This window comes from Lepus europaeus, chromosome 21 (assembly GCF_033115175.1).
Source record: "Lepus europaeus isolate LE1 chromosome 21, mLepTim1.pri, whole genome shotgun sequence".
Classification (NCBI taxonomy): domain Eukaryota; kingdom Metazoa; phylum Chordata; class Mammalia; order Lagomorpha; family Leporidae; genus Lepus; species Lepus europaeus.
In genome coordinates this window covers 25,994,008-26,012,848 of record NC_084847.1, presented here as the reverse complement: position 1 = coordinate 26,012,848, position 18,841 = coordinate 25,994,008, and the positions used below count along the sequence as shown (strand labels likewise).

General features: G+C 56.4%; 1 protein-coding gene across 1 annotated transcript; it reads right to left on the bottom strand.

Annotated features, from left to right (window-relative positions):
• Positions 1–1,073: 1,073 nt before the first annotated feature.
• Positions 1,074–18,579, bottom strand: ITGAX (integrin subunit alpha X). The gene is made up of 30 exons (XM_062180951.1): positions 18,543–18,579; positions 17,522–17,627; positions 16,951–17,054; positions 16,620–16,690; positions 16,361–16,475; positions 13,976–14,106; positions 13,737–13,882; positions 13,358–13,511; positions 12,931–13,081; positions 12,364–12,437; positions 12,098–12,227; positions 11,784–11,926; positions 11,513–11,653; positions 11,211–11,420; positions 10,460–10,590; positions 10,195–10,352; positions 9,904–10,058; positions 9,180–9,311; positions 9,012–9,085; positions 8,708–8,849; positions 5,252–5,368; positions 5,090–5,169; positions 4,925–5,008; positions 2,859–2,937; positions 2,678–2,785; positions 2,477–2,560; positions 2,241–2,354; positions 2,001–2,102; positions 1,674–1,784; positions 1,074–1,172 (listed from the first exon to the last, which is right to left on the bottom strand). Exons 1-30 carry the CDS (start codon positions 18,577–18,579, stop codon positions 1,074–1,076), a joined length of 3,483 nt encoding a protein of 1,160 aa, XP_062036935.1.
• Positions 18,580–18,841: the final 262 nt, after the last annotated feature.

Here is an 18,841-nt window from a genome sequence, read left to right as displayed (position 1 = left end):
GCATAGTGCAAAGGTCATGAACGGCAGCGACAGGTAGGAACCAGCCAAAGAGCTCTCTGAGGCCTGAATGCGGGGTAGGAGCCCCTGCAGGCCTGGCAGTCCCTGTGCAGCTTTTCAGAACAGCACAGCTGTACACCGTGTCTGTGCAAATTACCCCTCGCAAACACTGGAGATGTAGGTAGGGTAAAACTGTTTATGGATTTTTTTTTTCTCTTGAAAACACAAGCGTTTAGAAGACCACCAGCAGCCCCAGTCTGGGGAACATCTGGTCATCAGAGGTCCTGCCTGGGGACATTCGATCATCACTGCTCCTTCTGGGAACTCGAGAACATCAGAGCTTGACCAGATCTGGGACGCCATGCTGGTGTCTGGAGGGGAGATTTGAGGAGAAGGGAGAGGGTCCCTTTTCAGCTTCCCTCTACTCCCGTGACCACCCCTGCCTTCCTGCTTCTCTAACACTTCAGGGCTGCCGCACAGTCAGCAGGGCAGATGCAAGTGAGTGTGGCTTTCTCATTGGTCTTCATTTTCAATTTATTTAAAAGGCAGACAGAGACAGAGATGTTCCAACCCACGGTTCACTTTCCCAAATGCCTGCAATAGCCAGAGCTGAGCCAGGCCAAAGCCAAGAGCCCAGAAGTCCACGTGGGGGGCCGGGACCCAAGCACTTGAGCCAGCACCTGCTGCCTCCCAGGGTGCACATTAGCCGGAAGTTTGGATCAGAAGAAGAGCTGGCGCTAAGCCCAGGCACTCTGCTAGGGTATGCAGGAGCCCACGTGACATCATCACCATGACGCCAAATGCTCACCCCAAAACTGTGTGTTAGAGAGACGGCTGGTGGCTCTAGTGGAGCAGGGCAGAGTGGATCCTGAGGCTACTGTCCATGGATTACCAGACACAAATCCCAGATCAGGTCCCCTGGGGGCCACGGCGGGGGACCTGTCCTGAGGCTTTTTTTGCCTTGACACGACCAAGGGCGTCCCCTGTGTTGAGAGGAAGGTGTCATCCCACACTGGCCTGACCTCGGTGAGAGCCAGGGAGCCAGGAAACCTCGGTGGGGGAGAGGAGGTAGGTCCTCACTGGGCCACTTGGGGCTCTGACGTTGCATTTTCCTGAGCAATCTGTCCATTTGCTTCCTGCATCATTTCTTTGTACTGCCGTTTGAAGAAGCCGACCTGGGGGTGGGGGCAGGGAGAGAAGCAGCAGCTCAGGGCATTAGGTGGGGGGAGGGCAAGGGGCCACTGGGTTGAGAGGCCTCCAAGGCTCACAGCACGACACCAGGGACTTGTGCATGCTACGTCACTTGGGCCAGCCAAGACGCAGTGAGCTGGGCGGCAGCAGTTTCACACTGACAAATCAAGCCCCAGAGCGGACCTGGCTAAGAAAGAGTGGGAGGTGCTGTCACCATGCCAACCCAGCCTGCCCTTTGGTATCACTGCCTGCCGGGGAGGGAACCTTCAGAGAGGTGGAGATGAAAGGGGGGAGTGGGACCTGTGGGTCACACAGGAAGGCACAAACTTGGGGACACTTGGGGGGAGGCATCGAAGGTGAGAGAGAGTTTCTCACGCGAGGTGACCTAGCGAGAAAGTGCCCGGACCCCGCAGTGACCTCCCTCTCACACTTTAGACAGCATGGGAACCGACGCTGGGGGTGTGGAGGGAGGGCCACGCGCTCACCTTGTACAGCGTGGCTGAGATGAGAGCCAGCAGCAGCAGGCCGCCCACGCAGCTGCCCACCACCAGGGGGACGGGGTCATGCTCCTCGTACTGCTCCAGCACCGTCTCCACCTGCAGGGCATCAGGCCTTTTGCCCCCCACTCCCTCCCAGCTCCCGCTTCCTCTCCCCCCTGCCCCTGCTCCAAGGGCCGCCAGGCAGAGACCCCTGAGCTCAGGGACAACCGTCCTGCCCAGAGACCTTCACCCCTCCTCCTCCCTGCACCCTGGCGACCCCCACCCAGCATTAGACCCTGGGGGCCTGGCCGCGGCCTCCTACACAGTCCCTACCTGGGCTCTCATAAAGGGCTCCTCGCCCGGAACTTGGGAGTACACAGCCCTGTTGAAGCTGATCTCGGCCACGCTCACTACCGACACCTTCTTTTGTGGATTCTGCAAGGGCGGGGGGAGCAGAGCGGTTGGCTCTGGGGGCGCTCAGAGTTCCAGAACTGTCCTGGCTGGAGCATGGCCCAGCCACAGCAGGTGCCGCCCACGGGTGGGGGAGAGGCGCTGCCTCTGGGGCCTCCGCACCTGGCTGACCCAGGCGAAGCTGAGGTTGCCCTTCAGGGTGAAGTGGAGCTCCTCCTGGATGCCGAAGGAGGGGATGTGGCAGCGGAACCTCAGGCAGTGCGCAACGCTGCAGTCCTAGGGACCGGAGAAGCAGCATTGGGACAGAGAAGGGTAAGTAGAGGCCACAGTGACCTGAGGGAAGCAGCTGTGAGTGGGACCCGGAGACTGAGCGCTGTGCCCCAGAGCCCCAGCCTCACCAGCACAGCACTTTTGTGAATGTGGGTCAGGAGCCCCGACTCTGGAGCAGCCACTTTCTCCGAAGGGCACTGCACGGCCGGGTTCTGGGAGACACAGAGAGAACGGGGCACTCAGCTGGAACGTGGTGGGCTTGGGGGGGTCAGGACACAGGGAACCAGGAACAGGGCACATGGGGAGGAGTCATGCTTGCCCCTGGGTACCTGGGGATGGGAGACCTCCACCTCCGTCCATACGTGCGCCCCATTCAGCTCCACTGGCACCCAGAAGGTGATGCTGACCGGTAGGTCCCTCTGTCCCAGGTTGTTGACCTGTACAGAGGGCAGTGAGGATGCAGGCCACACCCCTCCCGGACGCCCCAGCCCCCAGGTCTCCACCACGTGCCTGGTATCTGTGCTGGGCCATGCCACTCCCCTCCTTCTCTGAGGCTGAGAAGTTCAGGTACTTGGTGGACTGCTCGTGGCTGGGGAGAGAAGAGGTCCGGGTGGGTCTGGGGTTCTGTGAGGAGGCTGAGACCATGAGCACGGTGGACAGGGTGGTCAGCGGGACATGGGGTGGCCTGGTGGAGGCCTGCGGCTGAGCTGGGGTAAAGGACGGTTTAGGGAGCAGGGGGCTAGGCTTTGTGCAGAAGCTGCCTCTGCAGGGGAGCTGCTCAGGGGGCTGGGCAGGAGGTGCAGCGGGTCTGGGTGCTGTGGCTGCGGGTGTGTCTGGGCTGAGAGAACACATGCCTAGAGGTGGTACCCCCTGCAGGAGGCATCAGAACCCCTGTGAACAAGCCAGGAAACAGCTTGGATCCCACGTGTGGCTTGAGAACCTCAGATGGGCAGGTGCAAAGGAGCGGTGGGAAGAGAGCATCTAAGCAGGTGTGTCGCACAAGGGCAGGGTCTATGTCTAGTTCAGACTGCACAAGCCAGAGGCGTGGCAAAATCTTCCTCGTAATGCATCCATGGAGGTGAGCCCTGCATGGGGCCAGCACACAGCAATGCTGGGAAGTGATGCTGGGAAGGTGTCCCCATCGGGAACTGGATCTGCTCAGATGCTTACCTTGGCCTCTTCATGTCTAAGGCCTCGTCTAGCCACCTTAGGCAGCATTGCAGGGCTCCGTCCTTTTGTGCAACTTCTCCCTGACACCTGCAGCTGCCGGGACCTCTGTTCCTATCCTTCCCCAGGGGGACTGGGGAAAAGCCCCTCCGAGTGCAAGTCTGTTCCTTGCACTGCGCAAATGCCAGGGGCCCCTTTGAGAAGCACTGCTAGCCAAGTTCAAGGTTGTGGGCCCTTCAACAGCGAGTGAAGCCTTCCTTTATAGAAGGCCTCACACACACACACACACACACATACACAGGGTGCAGAGCCACAGGGCAGCCCTGGCTGAGATCCTGGTTTCAATGAGGGTCATCTTGCTCCCCATGAAGGCTGCAAGAACCTCCAAGTCAGGAACACATCTCATACCGCCTAGGGAGCCCAAGAGAGCGTGGGACTGTCAAGAAAGCCCTCCGAGACCTAGCACCTCTATTAATGTAGAATATAAAGGTGATGGTGATGATGGTGGTGGTGGTGGTGGTGGTGATGGTGACGGTGATGATGGTGATGGTGATGGTGGTGGTGATGGTGATGGTGACGATGGTGATGGTGGTGGTGGTGGTGGTGGTCATGGTGGTGATGGTGACGGTGACGGTGATGATGGTGACGGTGATGGTGGTGGTAGTGTTGATGGTGACGGTGGTGGTGATGGCGACAGTGATGGTGGTGATGGTGATGGTGGCAGTTGTGGTGGTGGTGGCGGTGATGGTGACAGTGATGATGGTGATGGTGGCAGTTGTGGTGGTGATGTGATGATGATGGTAATGGTGATGTGGTGATGGTGGTGATGGTGATGATGATGGCGATGATGACAGTGATGGTAAAGGTGATGATGTCACAATTACTGGCCCACAGTAAGTGCTAGGTCAGTAAGCGCTGCTAGCAGCAGGCCCCTCCCCTGGGAAGGCGGCTGCTGTGGTGTGGGTGTATAGGATGTCTCCTTAAACACATACAGTTTAATTGCCAAATCATAGGCTCACAGTGTGAAGAGGGTGATATCCAGAAATGAGGCCTTTGGAAAGTGATTGGGCGTGGATGACGTTCTCCAGTGATGGAATCCTAGTGGCTTTGGAAGAGGAGCAGAGCCAGACACACAGTCATGGATGGACATATGTGCTCCCTGGGGTGGCTGCACCCCCTCAGACTCTGCCAGAGAGGGCAGTCATTGCCTGGTGAAACCCTTACATCTGGCACCGCCAGAACCATGAGACACAACAGACTCTGTTAGCCTGCCTCAGGCATTTCATCACAGTAACGAGAAGTGGGCTCCTACCATAGGGATGTTCTACTGTCTTAGACATTCAGCTGCTGCAGGGGCGAAAACCATGCCCCCATCAGGAGGATGAGGAAGAGCCCTTCTGGGGTCCCACCTGCTGATCACGGTGTAGACGGCATACATGACCGGGAGCTCCAGCTGGAAGGTGCTCTTGCTGGTCCTGGGCGTGTTGTTCTCACTGGACAAGGAGGAGAGGCCCAGTCACTGAGGGAGCTCCAAAAGGGGGGGAGGATGAGGCTGGGAGTGAGGGCACGCGCACCTGCTCACGTTGGCTGTCAGAAGCATCCGGTCTCCCAGCTCAGCCTTAGGGGAGACGTCAAAGGTAGTCAAGAAGGTGATCTGAGGAAGAGGCAGGAACAGGTCACAGAGGAGCAAGGCAGGGCAGGGCGGAGGAGCAGAGGGCATGGGGGAGCCAGCTGACCTGGGTGCCCCCGCGGAAGATGAGGTGTTTGAGGCTGCAGCTGGTGCTCCGGGTGTCCTGGCTCCCGGAGGGGACGCTGTCACATGTCAGACGCAGGGACTGCAGCTGCAGCTGGGTCTGGGCAAAGTCAGGCCAAAACAAAAAGGCAGGTGACGATGGGTGAATGCTCCAGAAACTCGCAAAGAAGTGATGCCATTTCCCGGGATCTACTTCAAGGTTGGGTTTGTTAAAAGATCTTTAGACATTGTCTTGTCAAGCTTCCTGCAAACGTAGAATCTAAAACTATTACAGTTTTCCATTTGTATTTATTGCTAAAGTGTTTGTGTGTGTGTGTGTGTGTGTGACAATGTTAACCATTTGAAAGCAGAGAGACTAGAAAATCAACCTCTGTGGAGCCACCGCTCACCTGAGGTGCCAGCATTCTTCTATGGCTGCATTCAGCTGTCCTCCTTTTTCTGAACAATTTAAAGCACATTCCAAACATGCACTGTTTCATCCATAGCTATTTTGCTGTATATGCCCACTGATAAGGTTATTTCATGATGTAACCGCAAGACCTAACAAGCCCCACCCACCAAAATGAACAACTCCCTAATATATCAGTCGTGTTATTTTATCACACATTTGTTAAGTCAATATCCAGCCAAAGCTTGCCATGGTCTGGATATTGGTCTGGTGCCCCCTCAAAGGTCAATGATTAAAGCCTTGGCCTTCAATGGTAGAAGCTTTGGGAGGTGGACCTTGGTGGGAGGTACTTAGGTCATTGGGGGTGTGCCCCTAGAAGGAATTGTGGAGGGTGGATATTTGGTGCAGTGGTTAAAATGCCACTTGAAACACCCACTTCCCCTTGTTGCAACCCTGCCACCCACATGGGAGACCTGGACTGAGTACCCAGTCCCTGGCTTCAGCCTGGCCCAGCCCAACCTGTTGCAGGTATTTCAGGAATGAACCAGGCAATGGACAATATCTCTCTTCTTCTCTCTCTCTCTCTCTCTCTCTCTCTCTCTCTCTCTCTCTCTCTCACTGCCTTTAAAATAAATATAAATAAATAAATAAAAAATAGTTGTTTTCAAAGAAGGAATTGTGGGGCCCCAGTCTGTCTCCAACTTCCTGTTGGATGATGCAAACTCTTCCTTACACACACACACACACACACACCTCTGCTGTGAAGTGACCACAACCAGAAAGACCTTTGCCAGAACTGACCGATGCAGGCACCATGAACTTGAACTCCAAAAATGTGAGCTAAGTACCTCTTTTCTCCATCAACTTAGCTGCCTCAGATATTTCACTGTAGTAACACAAAGCTGACCAGTGCAGGCCCACCCATTGCACTGTCGATGGCTGGGCGGTTGCCCCTGACACACGGGAGGTGGTCTTTCCTAGTGCGTTGCTCACACAGCAATCACAACAGGAGAATGTTCTCGCTGAGAATACCAGACTAAGAGAGATGGAGCAGAAACCACAACCAGGAAGACTGGCACTGTGGCCCAGGGAGCTGAGCAACTGACTGCAATACCAGCATCTCATATGGCGCTGGCTCGAGTCCTGGCTGCTCCTCTTCCAATCCAGCTCCCTGCTGATGTGCCTGGGAAAGCAGCAGAGGACAGTCCTGGTCCTTGGTCCCTGCACCTACATGGGAGACCCAGATAAAACTCCTGGCTCCTCCAGCCTGGCCCACCCTTGGCCATTGCAGCCATTTGGAGAGTGAATTAGCAGATGGAAGACCTCTTTCTCCCTCTCCATCTTTCTCTCTCACTCTGCCTTTCAAATAAAGAAAATAAATATTAAAACACACACATGCCTCCATACACACAACCAGATGTAATCTGTGAACCCTGGTGCAGATAAACCAGGGTGTATTGAAAGTCTGATCTAAATACCAAGGCATCATTCACTTCACTGGGTGTGACAAAGACATCCCCATTGTCCAGGCCTGAAGAGGGAAATACAGCGGTACAATGACCCAAAGTCTGGGGTTCATTCCAAAATACTTCAGCGATGGTGGAAGGGACAATGGGTGAAAGAAATATGGCAAATGTTGGCCATTACTGAGTCTGCAAGTTTCCACAAGGCGCATGGAACTACTTCCTGCTTCTGTCAATGTTTAAAAATCTTTCACCATAATATTTTTGTAAAAAGTCTATTTCTCCTTGGCTCCCTGTGACCCTGATTCTGTCTTCTAGAACAAATGCTGAAAAACATCAGACTGTTCCCTACCTTTAGATATAAATGCTTATTGGATCACTGCTACTATACTCGTTCATGTACTCACATACACGGCAACAGCAGAGTTGAGTAGCTACGGCAGACACCGTACAAAGGACAAAGCTGAAACATTTGCAATCTATGTCTTTATAGAAAAAGGTTTGCCAAGCCATGAATCAGAGGAACTAACAAGTTCAACCCCTTCTACAGGACAAATGCTTGAAAATATGTGAAGGCTAGGGTTGGCACTAAGGTTAGGGTGCCGCCTGGATACTGGCACCCCAAATCAGAACACCAGTTAGAGTCTCGGCTGCTCTGCTGCCAATCCAGCTCCCTGCATGAGCCTCAGCAAGTAGCAGAAGATGGCCCAAGTCCTTGGTCCCTGCTACCCACGCGGGGGACCCAGGCTTCAGCCTGGCCCAGCCCCAGCCATTTCAGCCATTTGGAGAGTGAACCAGCAGATGGAAGATCTCTCTGTCTCTCTCTGTCTCTGTCTCTGTCTCTCTCTCTCTCTCTTACTCTACCTTTCAAACATTTAAAATCCTTAAAAATAGATATGTGATAGGGCCAGCAGTGTGGTGCAGCGGGTTAAAGTCCCAGCCTGCAGCACCGGCATCCCATATGGGCGCTGGTTCGAGTCCCAGCTGCTCCACTTCCGATCCAGCTCTCTGCTGTGGTCTGGGAAAGCAGAAGATGGCCAAAGTCCTTGGGCCCCTGCACCCATGTGGGAGACCCAGAGGAAACTTCCGGCTCCTGGCTTCGGATCGGCTCAACTCTAGCCATTGCAGCCATTTGGGAGTGAACTAGTGGATAGAAGATCTCTCTCTCTCTCTCTCTCTCTCTCTCTCTCTCTCTCTCTCTCCCCCGTGTGTGTTTACTTTTCTCTTTATCTTTCAAAGAAATAAAATAAATTTTTAAAGAAACAATAGATATATGGAAGCTGAGATGTGTTTTCCTTTAAAAGAAGAATGCTCACATGCCATGGAGTACGAAGACCCCCAAGGCAAAGTCCCCTCTGTGTCCACACTCATGGCCTCCCAGGAGCCCATCCCTGATAGCCAGTGTCCAGAAAATGCGATGCCCCATGTTGAACTCTGCATGAGCCACGCCCACCCTGCCAGCACCAGCCCAGATCTCCTGACCTTGGAGAAGCAGCCAAGCAATGGCAGCCTGCGCTGAGCTCGGGAGCCAGCTCAGATCTGTGGGGATTCCCAGCTATGCTGCCGCTGTCTTCCCCAGAGCCGGTACCTGGGCCTCTGCCACGCGTCGGTAAGACAGCCCTGCCGGGTAGGAGAAGGTGACGGTGGTTCCGTAGGAGTCTTCACCATCATTCCGCACGGTCACCTCCACATTCAGCTCCAGGTTGTTCCCCACCACCAGGCTCTTCAAGCTGGGGGTCCGAAGAGGAGTGGGGGAGGAGAGGATTCTGTGACTGAAGCTAGAAATGGCCTGGGATGGGAGGTGGGAGACCCGGGTGGGAGCGTTAGGGAACCAAGGCCAGGGGGTCTCTGGCCCCAGGACACCGGGACCGGGCTAAGGGGTGCAGTCTCACCCCGAGAAGCCAAAGGAGATGGCAAGATCATCCTGGCAGATGTGGTCGGCTCCACAGTTCTTCTCAAAGGGGAGCTGAGAGAAAGTCCGTGTTGGGTTTCTCCGTGATGTCCAGAGCCCACCCACCCCAGCACCCCCTCCTGGGAGAGACACCCGCGACAGGACTCACAGAGGCCGTGAAATATGTCTGAGCATCCACGGCCAGCATCGGCCGGAGGTCTCCAAAGGAAGGGAGGGGCATGCCCACCAGGGAGAAGTTGAGACGCAAGGTGATAGGTGTCACCACGTCCTCCACACAGGCCTGCGGGACAGACAGGGAAGTGAGCGGCTGGATCCAGTCTATGTCAACACCGCTGACCCTCGACCGGCGCCTCTGAGTAACCTGCCAGGCACAGCCTGCGCCCCAGCCGCCCCCACCCGGCCCTCTCTCTTCACTCAGCTTCATTCCTGCATCTCTTGTCTTTCCTGGTTTTATCTTCCGTAACCACCATCTGACATCTATCATCTAGAAGCTGGGTTTGGTCGCCCCCTTTTGGAGCTCCCTGAGCACAACAACCATTTGTCACTTGCTGTGTCCCCAGCCCAGAGGACCAGCTGCATAAATCTGTGCCCAGTGAATGACTGAAAGGATCCCAGCTCAAAGCTCCCACGCTCTCCCAAGCAGCCACGTCTTCCTGCCATCAGCTGTGCCCCCTCTCGCCCTGGCCGTTCACCACATTCATTCATCCACTCACTCATTCAACCACAGTGCACGGAGCACGTCCTGCACACCAGGGGCTGGGCTCAGGCTGAACCCCAGGGACAACCAGGACACATCCTCTTCTTGCTACGCCCAGCCCCCCACCTGCTCCTGAATGGTCTCCATCCATATCCAGTTCCACGTAGCCCCTCACCGGGAGGAGCAGCGGCAAGGTTTTGCAGTACAGGTCCAAGCCAAGGACTTCCTCTCGGCTCAGACTCCTGGTTTTTGTCTCCTGGAAGACGGCACGGGGATTCAGGCGGCCAGGGTCAAGGGCAAGGTCAAAGGACACAGAGCTTCTGAGTTCACCTATGGGACAAGCAAGGAAGAGCTTAGAAAAGCCAGGAATTCCCTTAGGTGGGCCAGGGGCGAAGTAGGAGGTAGGAGTCCACGGCTGGGGGACTGCAGAAGTCAGGGCATCCCGGGTGGAGAAGGGAAGACTCACCCAGCTGGTTCTTGGGACTTTCATAAACCTGAAGGCAGACGAAGGCGTCCCCCAGCGCCTGCAAAGAGGCCGCCGGCTCTCGACACTCAAACATAGACCTGGTGACCTCCGCAGGCACGAAGCGCATGTCCACCCTCACCCTGAGGATAGGTCTGGTCCTGCAGGCAGAACCCAGAGCTGACCACAGGCCCCCGGCGCCAGGGAGCATCTCCTGCTCTGGGGTGGGGCAGGGTCCTAGTCTGGACCTGGGAATGTCCAATCTCACCTGAGCAGCAGCACCTGTCCCTGGGCCCCCACAGCAAGATCCATCAGGCCGTCTCCAGTGAGGTCATGACCCCCGCTCAGTGCCTGCCCAAAATACTGGAGCGTGGGGGAGAGCTGGGCGCCTGCGATGCGCTGGGCAGAGAGAAGACAGTGAGTCAGGTTGGGGGAGGCTGCTGTGTAGCAGGTGTGGTTTGTCCTTTGGAGGTGGCCTTTAAGAGGCAGAGCCTGGGGGATCGTGGGGCGTGGCTCCTCCACAGCCCCACAACCTCTGCCTCTCCACAAGCTCCAGCCTTGATGCCATCCGCCACAGTGTGACAGCCGGTGAGACCTCGCTAGAGCTAGGGCCTTGCTGTTTAACTTCTAGTCTCGGAAACTATGGACTAAAGGGCCCTCTCTTTACATAGCGCCCAGCCTCAGATATTTTGTTACAGTAACTGAGCACGCAGGATCCCAGTGGGTAGAGGGAATAAGTCAGGAATCTGTAAGAGGAACAGGCAGGCAGGAAGGGGAGTGACAGAAAGAGGGGCAGGCAGTGGAAAAGCCCCACCAATAAGCCTAAAAAGGAGAGGTGGGGGAGGGGAAGTGATGGTCAGAGGCCAGACCTTGTGTTCCCCAGGTGCCTGCAGGTGTACAGAGCCAGGCATTAGTGGTCAGATAATGTAAAGAAAGGGAGTGGACAGGTGGCTCTGAGAAAGGTTTTGGTGAAGCAGAGAGGAGGCTGTGCAGTGACAGGGATGGTGACCAGGGCTAACCTGGCTGTGGGTGGGGCTCATGTCCAGCCCCGGGGCTCCGTGAAACAGGTAGACAGCACCCCGGTTCTCCTGCTCCCCTGGGGCCCCGATGGCCACATCTGCCAGCTGGTCCCCATTCACGTCCCCCAGCACGGTCAGAGCCGCCCCGAAGCGGCCCCAGGGGTGGCCCTGCTCCCCGCGGAGAACACGCTCACATCGCCACGGAGCCCACTGCTGAAGAAAACCAACATTAAGACTGCACCCAGACAACCCCTCCGCCCCACACCCAACCCCACCCAGCCCCAGGTCCATCAGCCACTCACCCCCCGGGGCAAGGGGCACACGGACACCCGGCCCCCTCGCGTCTGCTCGTAGTAGTGGGGGGCCCCGATGAGGACCAGGTCGGTGCTGCCGTCTCCGTCCACGTCCACGGAGCAGAGGGAGCTCCCGAAGTAGGAGCCGATCTGGAGGGCAAAGGCTGTGGTCATCCACCTGCCCCTGCCACAGGCATCCCCCACCCCCTGCCAAGGCACCCTCCGCCCCTCGCCTTCTCCCTCTCCACCCCTGGTCCACTCTGGCTGCATCTACACCCACCTGGGTCCCTGTGACTTCGGCTCTCGGCTCCCAGTGCATGGATGTCTGGGTGAAGAGGACGACCTTCCCCATGTGCTTGTAGCGAGGTGCCCCCAGGACCAGGCTCTGTACCCCCTTCCAAAGCACCAGCTGGCTGGAGTAGCCTGAGGAAGCAGGGCTCAGCATGGGGCTGCCCTCCCCTCCCCTCCTCTCCTCTCCAATCCCCTCCCCTCCTCTCTCCTCTTCTCCCCTCTTCTCCCCTCCCCTCCCCAACCTGGCCCTGCCCCACCCCAGGGCTTAGCTCCCACCTGTCCCTACCCCCGCCCCTTCCTCACCCAGGTAGGAGTCCCTCATGTCCACGTTCTGCTGAGACATGTTGATGAAGGTGGGGCTCCCGCCCGGGGGGTACAGAAAAGCACCCCCGGACCAATCAAAGCTGCCCACAGCCCCCAGCACCGGTCCTTCCTGGGAGGGAGGATTCTGATGCTGAGCGGGCCTGGGCAGAAGCCAACCTGAGCCAAAGCAGCACCTGCCCCAACCCACTCACCCATCTGACACCCCCTCCCCTCCCTCCTGTTCCACCCCAAGGGGCCCCACGCACAGGCGTGAGCACAGCGCTGAAGCCCTCCTGGGACATCTCCAGCTCAAAGGCGCTGCTCCTCGTGGTCTCTGTCCCTGCAGGGAAGCAGGCGCTTAGGTTTGCAGGGGGAGAAACAGGCAAGGCCACCCCACAGCTTATGAGAACCCGCAGTGAGAGACCAGCCCCTGCAGGGGGTTGGTGACTGTAACAGGGGTGTGTGGGCTCAAATAGGCGAAGAACTGATGGATTTCTTTTTTTAAAGATTCATTCATTCATTTGAAAGGCAGAGCGATAGAGAGGGAGGGAGAGACAGAGATCACACGTCTACTGGTTCACTCCCTCAAATGCCCATAATGGCTGGGGCTGGGCCAGGTCAAAGCCATAGGTAGCAGGGACCCAAGTACTTGGGCCATTACTTGCAGCCTTCTAGGGTGTGCATTTGAGGGAAGCTGGCTTGGAAGTGGAGGAAGGACTTGACCCCAGGCATTCTGAGGTAGGGATGTGCATGTCCCCAGCAATGGCTTAACCCACTGGGCCACAGCACCTGTCCCCTGTGGATTCTGAGCGGCGTCTCCATCCCTAACTTACCCTCGATGGCAAAGATCTTCTCCTTCAGCCGGCCTTGGATATCTCTCAAAGCATCAAAGTTCTCCACTCTAAATACGTGTTCATGATCAGGCTCCGATGCAATGTCAGTTAGTTCCCTTAGGGAATAGATGTCTTGGAAAGCTGATCCCACCTGTTCCAGTAAAATAATCAACTGAATATGCCTCATGTGTGCTGGGTGCGCATGTCTTCCAGGAGCCCTGCAGGATCACTGTCATAACACCCAGTGGACAGACAAAAAAAAAAAAAAAAAAAAAAGGCAGCATCGAGAAGGGCAAAGGATCTTGGGTGCCTGGACTGAGAGACAGTCTTAATTCTAAAGACAGCAGGAGCTGAGAGAGCTGAGGTTCTACCCTCGAAAGGGGAGCTGCTTTGAGAGGAAACCATGGGCAGGCACCCCGAGTCCTACCCCAATTGCGTAGCGAATGATGCCCGCTGCCTCAGCCACAGGGATGACGTTTGCGTAACCCAGGGGGTCACCTATTTTCTGGCCATCAGTGATGACAATAAGGATCTTGGTGGCATCTTTGCGGGCCCCAGTGGAGGCACGGAACAGCTGGTCTCTGTCAAAGAAAGAAGAGCATCCAGAGGCCTGCAAGCAACACTGTACCCACCCCTGACACCTGTGTGACATGAGGGGGTGCACCTGCCCCTGGGAGACCCCAGCCTGGCAAGGGGGCCCCAGGACTGGATTCCAATCCTAGCTTGACCCTTTCTTGGGAAGACAGATGAGACCCAAATAAAGATCTGGATGCTCTGGGAAAGTCCCGGGAGAAGCCAGGACTCACACGACCCTCAGGATGGCTGTCGCCGTGTGGGTGGTCCCCCTCAGCTGACGCACAGAATCCAGCAGGTGCAGAGGGTTTGCGCTGGAGACGAAGTCGTTGAAGGTGAAGTGTGTTTGGAATGTGTTGGCGAATTGCATCAGGGAGAACTAGGAGAACCACATGGGGGCTGGGGGCTGAGGCTGCTTCTCCAGGGTCCCCAGCCCTCTCCCCACCCAGCCAGCCACCCCCCGAGGCCACACCTGGGTGCTGGGACTGGGGAACTGGCTCATCACAGCCTTCACGAAGTTCTTCATGGTGGCAAAATCAGAGGAGGAGATGCTGCCAGAGCCATCGATCAGGAATACAATGTCCTGCTCCTGCTTGGGGCACTCTGTGGAAGGGGTTGGCACTGTCCCCTAAGAGACACTCCCAGAGCCTAGGACCTCGGCTTTGTGGCCCCCAAGAACTCATTATGCCAATACCCAGCCCCAAAGAGTGGCAATCAGAGTCTGCCTGCACCCTGCTTCCTCTCCTCCCTAACCCATCAGTCCCCTAAAGTGTTGTAAAAAGGCCACAACAGTGGGGATGGGGTGCCGGTGCTGTGGTGTAGCAGATAAAGCTGCTGCCTGCAGTGCCAGCATCCCATATGGGCACCGGTTCAAGTCCCGGCTGCTCCACTTCTGATCCTTCTCTCTGCTATGGCCTGGGAAAAGCAGTAGAAGATGGCCCAAGTCCTTGGGCTCCTGCACCTGCATGGGAGACCCAGAAGAAGCTCCTGGTCCCTGGCTTCAGATCAGCACAGCTCTGGCCATTGCAGCCATCTGGGGAGTGAGCCAGCAGGTAGAAGACCTCTCTCTCTCTCTCTCTCTCTCTCTCTCTCTCTCTCTCTCTCTCTCTCTCTCTCTCCATGCAGCCAGCCTGGCTCATAAAACAGTGAAAGTTCCTCCAGTCCAGGTGGGAAGAAGCTGAGGCCCCTCTCCTTCTGGTCCTGATCCCCACTCCCGCAACACCCTAGCATCCAGCAAGGAAAGGAGCCTGCGCCAGCCCCTGGCCACTGTATGTTCATGCTGATCGACACTAAACTACTTTTATTAAATGTGTGTACTTTTGTAAAGTTTTTATTCATTTACTTTTATTTAAGAGGCAGAGAGGGAGAAAGGGAGAGAAAGGAGGGGGGAAGAGAGAGAGAGAGAGATTTCCAATTTCTGGTGCACTCTCCAAATGTCGGGGCAATCTGGCCCTCCCGTGTGGGTGGTAGGTACCTCCCAGCATGCGCATTAGCAGGAAGCTGGACTATGGAGCAGAGCTGGGGCCAGAACCTAGGATGTGGGTGTCCCAAGTGACAGCTCAGTCACCGAACCAAATGCCCACCCCAAATGTTTTGTGTGTCATCTCTGGCAACAACCACATACTCGTCCTATTCTGTTTGCCTAAATACAAGCCGCACTCCTCTTCGGGGAAAAAAAGCAGAATCTGTAAAGGAAGCCTGTGTTCAAGAGAGGGGAACCCCCTTCCCTCCTGCCTCCCAGCTGTCCCTGTCCACCTCACAGGGAGAGTGGTGTCCTAGGTGTTCCAATGGCTGTCCAGCCGCTCAGGTGGAGTCTAGACACAAGAAGGTGCCTGGAGGGGGCCCCCTCACAGGCCAGATGCCAGTCTCCCCAGGGTGACTGTGAAAGAGAGTGACCTCGGGGCTGGCGCTGTGGTGTAGCGGGTAAAGCTGCTGCCTGCAAGGCTGGTATCTCTTGGGGATACCAGTTCAAGTCCAAGCTGCTCCACTTCCTATCCAGCTCTCTGCTATGGCCTGGGAAAGCAGTAGAAGATGGCCCAAGTCCTGGCTCCTGGCTTCGGATCGGTGTAGCTCTGGCCATTGTGGCCAATTGGGGAGTGAACCATCAGATGGAAAACCTCTCTCTCTCTCTCTCTGCCTCTCCTCTCTCTGTAGCTCTGACTTTCAAATAAAATAAATCTTTAAAAAAAAAGAAGAAGAAGAAAGCTCTCTATCTTTCTTCCTCCTCTTGTATGGCCATCAGCCCAGGGAAGCCAGGCCCTGTGTCTCAACCTGCAAATTCACTCATACGCACATATGCACACACATGTATCCATGTGTACAATCACAGATCCATATACATATGGGTGCACACATATTACTCATAGCCACGTGCACACACACACAGCTCACGTATCCACATGCACACAGCCATATACACATATGGGCACACACATATGTATACACACATGCACACGCTACTGACTTCACCCTCACACACCAACTGGTGAACTCCCAGGGTGCACTGGATGACGGCGACGCAGCTGGCATTAAGGCAGTCCTCACTTCCTGTCAGGAACTGTGCTAAACCCTGGCCAGGATCAGTTTATGCTACTTTCAGTGCTGGGTGTGTTACCATCCCCATCTGACAGAAGAAGAAACCGAAGCTCAGGAGCAGAAGGTCCCAGGCAGGGTCACAGAGCGGGACAGTGGCGGGGCTGAGCGTGACCGTAGGCGGTGGCTCTGCAGCAGGCGGTGGAGCCGCTGCACCATCCAGTAATAGTTCCAGATCCTCCCTTTCCTATTCCACGTGGCCCCCAAGATACCCCAGACTGGAAGTCTGCGGGTCCTCAAGGGACCTGGTGACCCCAACGCTCACCTTGCAGGGCAGCCGGGAACATCTGTGGCTGCTGGGAGGTTTGGCTCAGCAGGAAGCAGAACCCGGTCAAGTGCATGTTCTCCCTGCATGCATGCTGCACAGTAGGGCCACAGACCTGGGGACAGAGGGAGCTCTATCGAGGGGCTGCCCCTGCTCCCTCCCAAGCCAGCGCCCCCACCCGCCACAAGGCTCCCATCCCTAGAAGCTCCTGGTTCCCACTCTGCCACATCAGACCCATCCGTGAACCAGGACAACTCACCAGCAGCTGGGAGGGGCTGGAGGAGGCCGCCAGGGACAGGCCCAAGGACATGTTCACAGCCTCAGGGGGCACTGGGGGGACAGATAAGCACATGGTCACCCTGAAGGGGATGAAAGGCTGGGCAGGAGTCCCCAGGGAGACCCAGAGGTCTGACAGGCCAAGAGACACCTGGGAAACAGGGCCTGCCTGAGAGTATCTGGGGGACCCTGCAGACAGAACAGAGGCTGGGGAGCAGACCCCTGCACCCCTCTAGAACTTGAGAATACCAGTTAAGTCCAGGTGTGCGCACAGGTGGGTCCCAGCCCTGGGCCAGGGCAGGTGTATGGCTCACCCTGGAGCTGGATGGGCATGCATAAGCCCGATCTGTAGTCACACTGGTAGAGGCCGCCTGTTTGGTTGGGAGCTGTTATCTCCTGGGGGGCTCCGACCATCACCCTGGAGAGGGAGGGGACAAGAGGACGCTGCAGTCACAGTGAGCACAGCAAGAGCCCAACCACTGCTCCAGTGAGTTTGCTTTACCTCTCAGCCTCAGTTTCCACAGCTGTGAAATGGAATTCCATGACAATTTAAATTCCCATTGGAAGGATTTTGTGTCTGTTTCGTTCTCTGATATATGCCGAGCCCCAAGACTTGCAATAGATACTTAATGTTTGTTGAATGACTGTTCAACGGTTCCTACCTCCTAACACTTGGCACTGCACCTGGTACTCAGTATGTGCTCCGTAAGTGCTGGCTGTGTCAAGACAGGGCCCTCTCTCCATGTAACCACTCAAAACCCTGGGGAAACTTGACACATCTGACAGCACATAGCAGCAGGGGAGGCAGGTGGTGGGAAGGGCCAGGGCCATGTGTGGAGAGAGGAGCTGATGAGAATCACTGGTTGGTCATCATCGGAGCCTCACCAGGAGCTGGAGTACTGGGCCACGCTGTGTCCAAAGCCAGTGCTGGGCATGCGAAAGGTGGTCAGCTGCTCCGTGTCCAAGTTGAAGCAGACAGCAGAAGCCAGGGCTAGGAGGAGGGCAGGAAGAGAGCTTGGGCATCTTCTCCTGTCTGACCCCATTCTCCCACCTCTGCTCCATCCATCTTCCAGGCCTCCCCTGCCCGCCCCTCTCACATGGCACAGGGATGGCCCTTCACCCATCACCCCGGAAAGTTTCAATTCTGCATTTCCACAAAGCGGCACCCAAATTCACAAAGAGCACTGCCCCACCCCTGCCCCTGCTCTAGGGGTTAGTCGAGGAAAACCTGGGGGGCCCCTGGGACTCGCTCTGCTTGCTTTAGAAATCTGCAGATGGGCCGGCGCTGTGGCTCAGTAGGCTAATCCTCCACCTTGTGGTGCCGGCACACCAGGTTCTAGTCCCGGTCGGGGCACCGATCCTGTCCCAGTTGCCCCTCTTCCAGGCCAGCTCTCTGCTGTGGCCAGGGAGTGCAGTGGAGGATGGCCCAAGTGCTTGGGCCCTGCACCCCATGGGAGACCAGGAGAAGCACCTGGCTCCTGCCATCGGAACAGCGCGGTGCGCTAGCCGCAGCACGCCTACCGTGGCGGCCATTGGAGGGTGAACCAACGGCAAAAAGGAAGACCTTTCTCTCTGTCTCCCTCTACTGTCCACTCTGCCTGTCAAAAAATTTTTAAAAAAAAAGAAATCTACAGATGGTCTAGGCCACCAACATCTCCAGCATCCCCTGAATTCTGCACCACCACCCCCCACCAAAAGGATTCTTCAATATCCCCTCCCTCCACAAACTCCAGATCCCAGCTCCCCTAGCGGCTGAGACTCACTCCCCACTAGGACTCTGATCGCCCCCAGCCAGAACCCGTAGGAGGAAACCCTGGCTCACTTGGTCCTGGACCCCCACCTCCACACACACACACACACACACACTCACTCACACAGTGTCCCTTCCCCAGGGACCCAGGCTCACCTACAGACAGGAGCAAGGCTGTCCTGGCCCCACTCATGGCTGGAAGGTCCAAGGTGAGGCTCCTGTCTCCTGGACAGCAAGAGCAGCAACTGGACCAAGGTACAGAAGAAGCAAGAGAGCAGCAGAGAGTGGTCAGGTGGTCCAAGGCAAGGAGGGAAGTGGGCAGGGTGACTCAGAGGAGGAGGGCGGGGACCATGACTGAAATGGGCAGAAGAGGGGGCTGGGGCAGCCTGCACAATCCCAGTCCACGGTCTGCCCAGTGCTTCCCTGGCCTTACCCTTGCTTGAGTGGATGTCAGT

Coding starts and splice junctions, on each gene's coding strand:
- ITGAX (XM_062180951.1), bottom strand. CDS start 18,579: ATGAGTGGGGCCAGGACAGCCTTGCTCCTGTCTGTAG. Junction 14,107..16,360: donor GTTCCCGGCTGCCCTGCAAG/GTGAGCGTTGGG, acceptor CCCCTTCCACAG/AGTGCCCCAAGCAGGAGCAG. Junction 12,438..12,930: donor GAAGATCTTTGCCATCGAGG/GTAAGTTAGGGA, acceptor GCTTCCCTGCAG/GGACAGAGACCACGAGGAGC.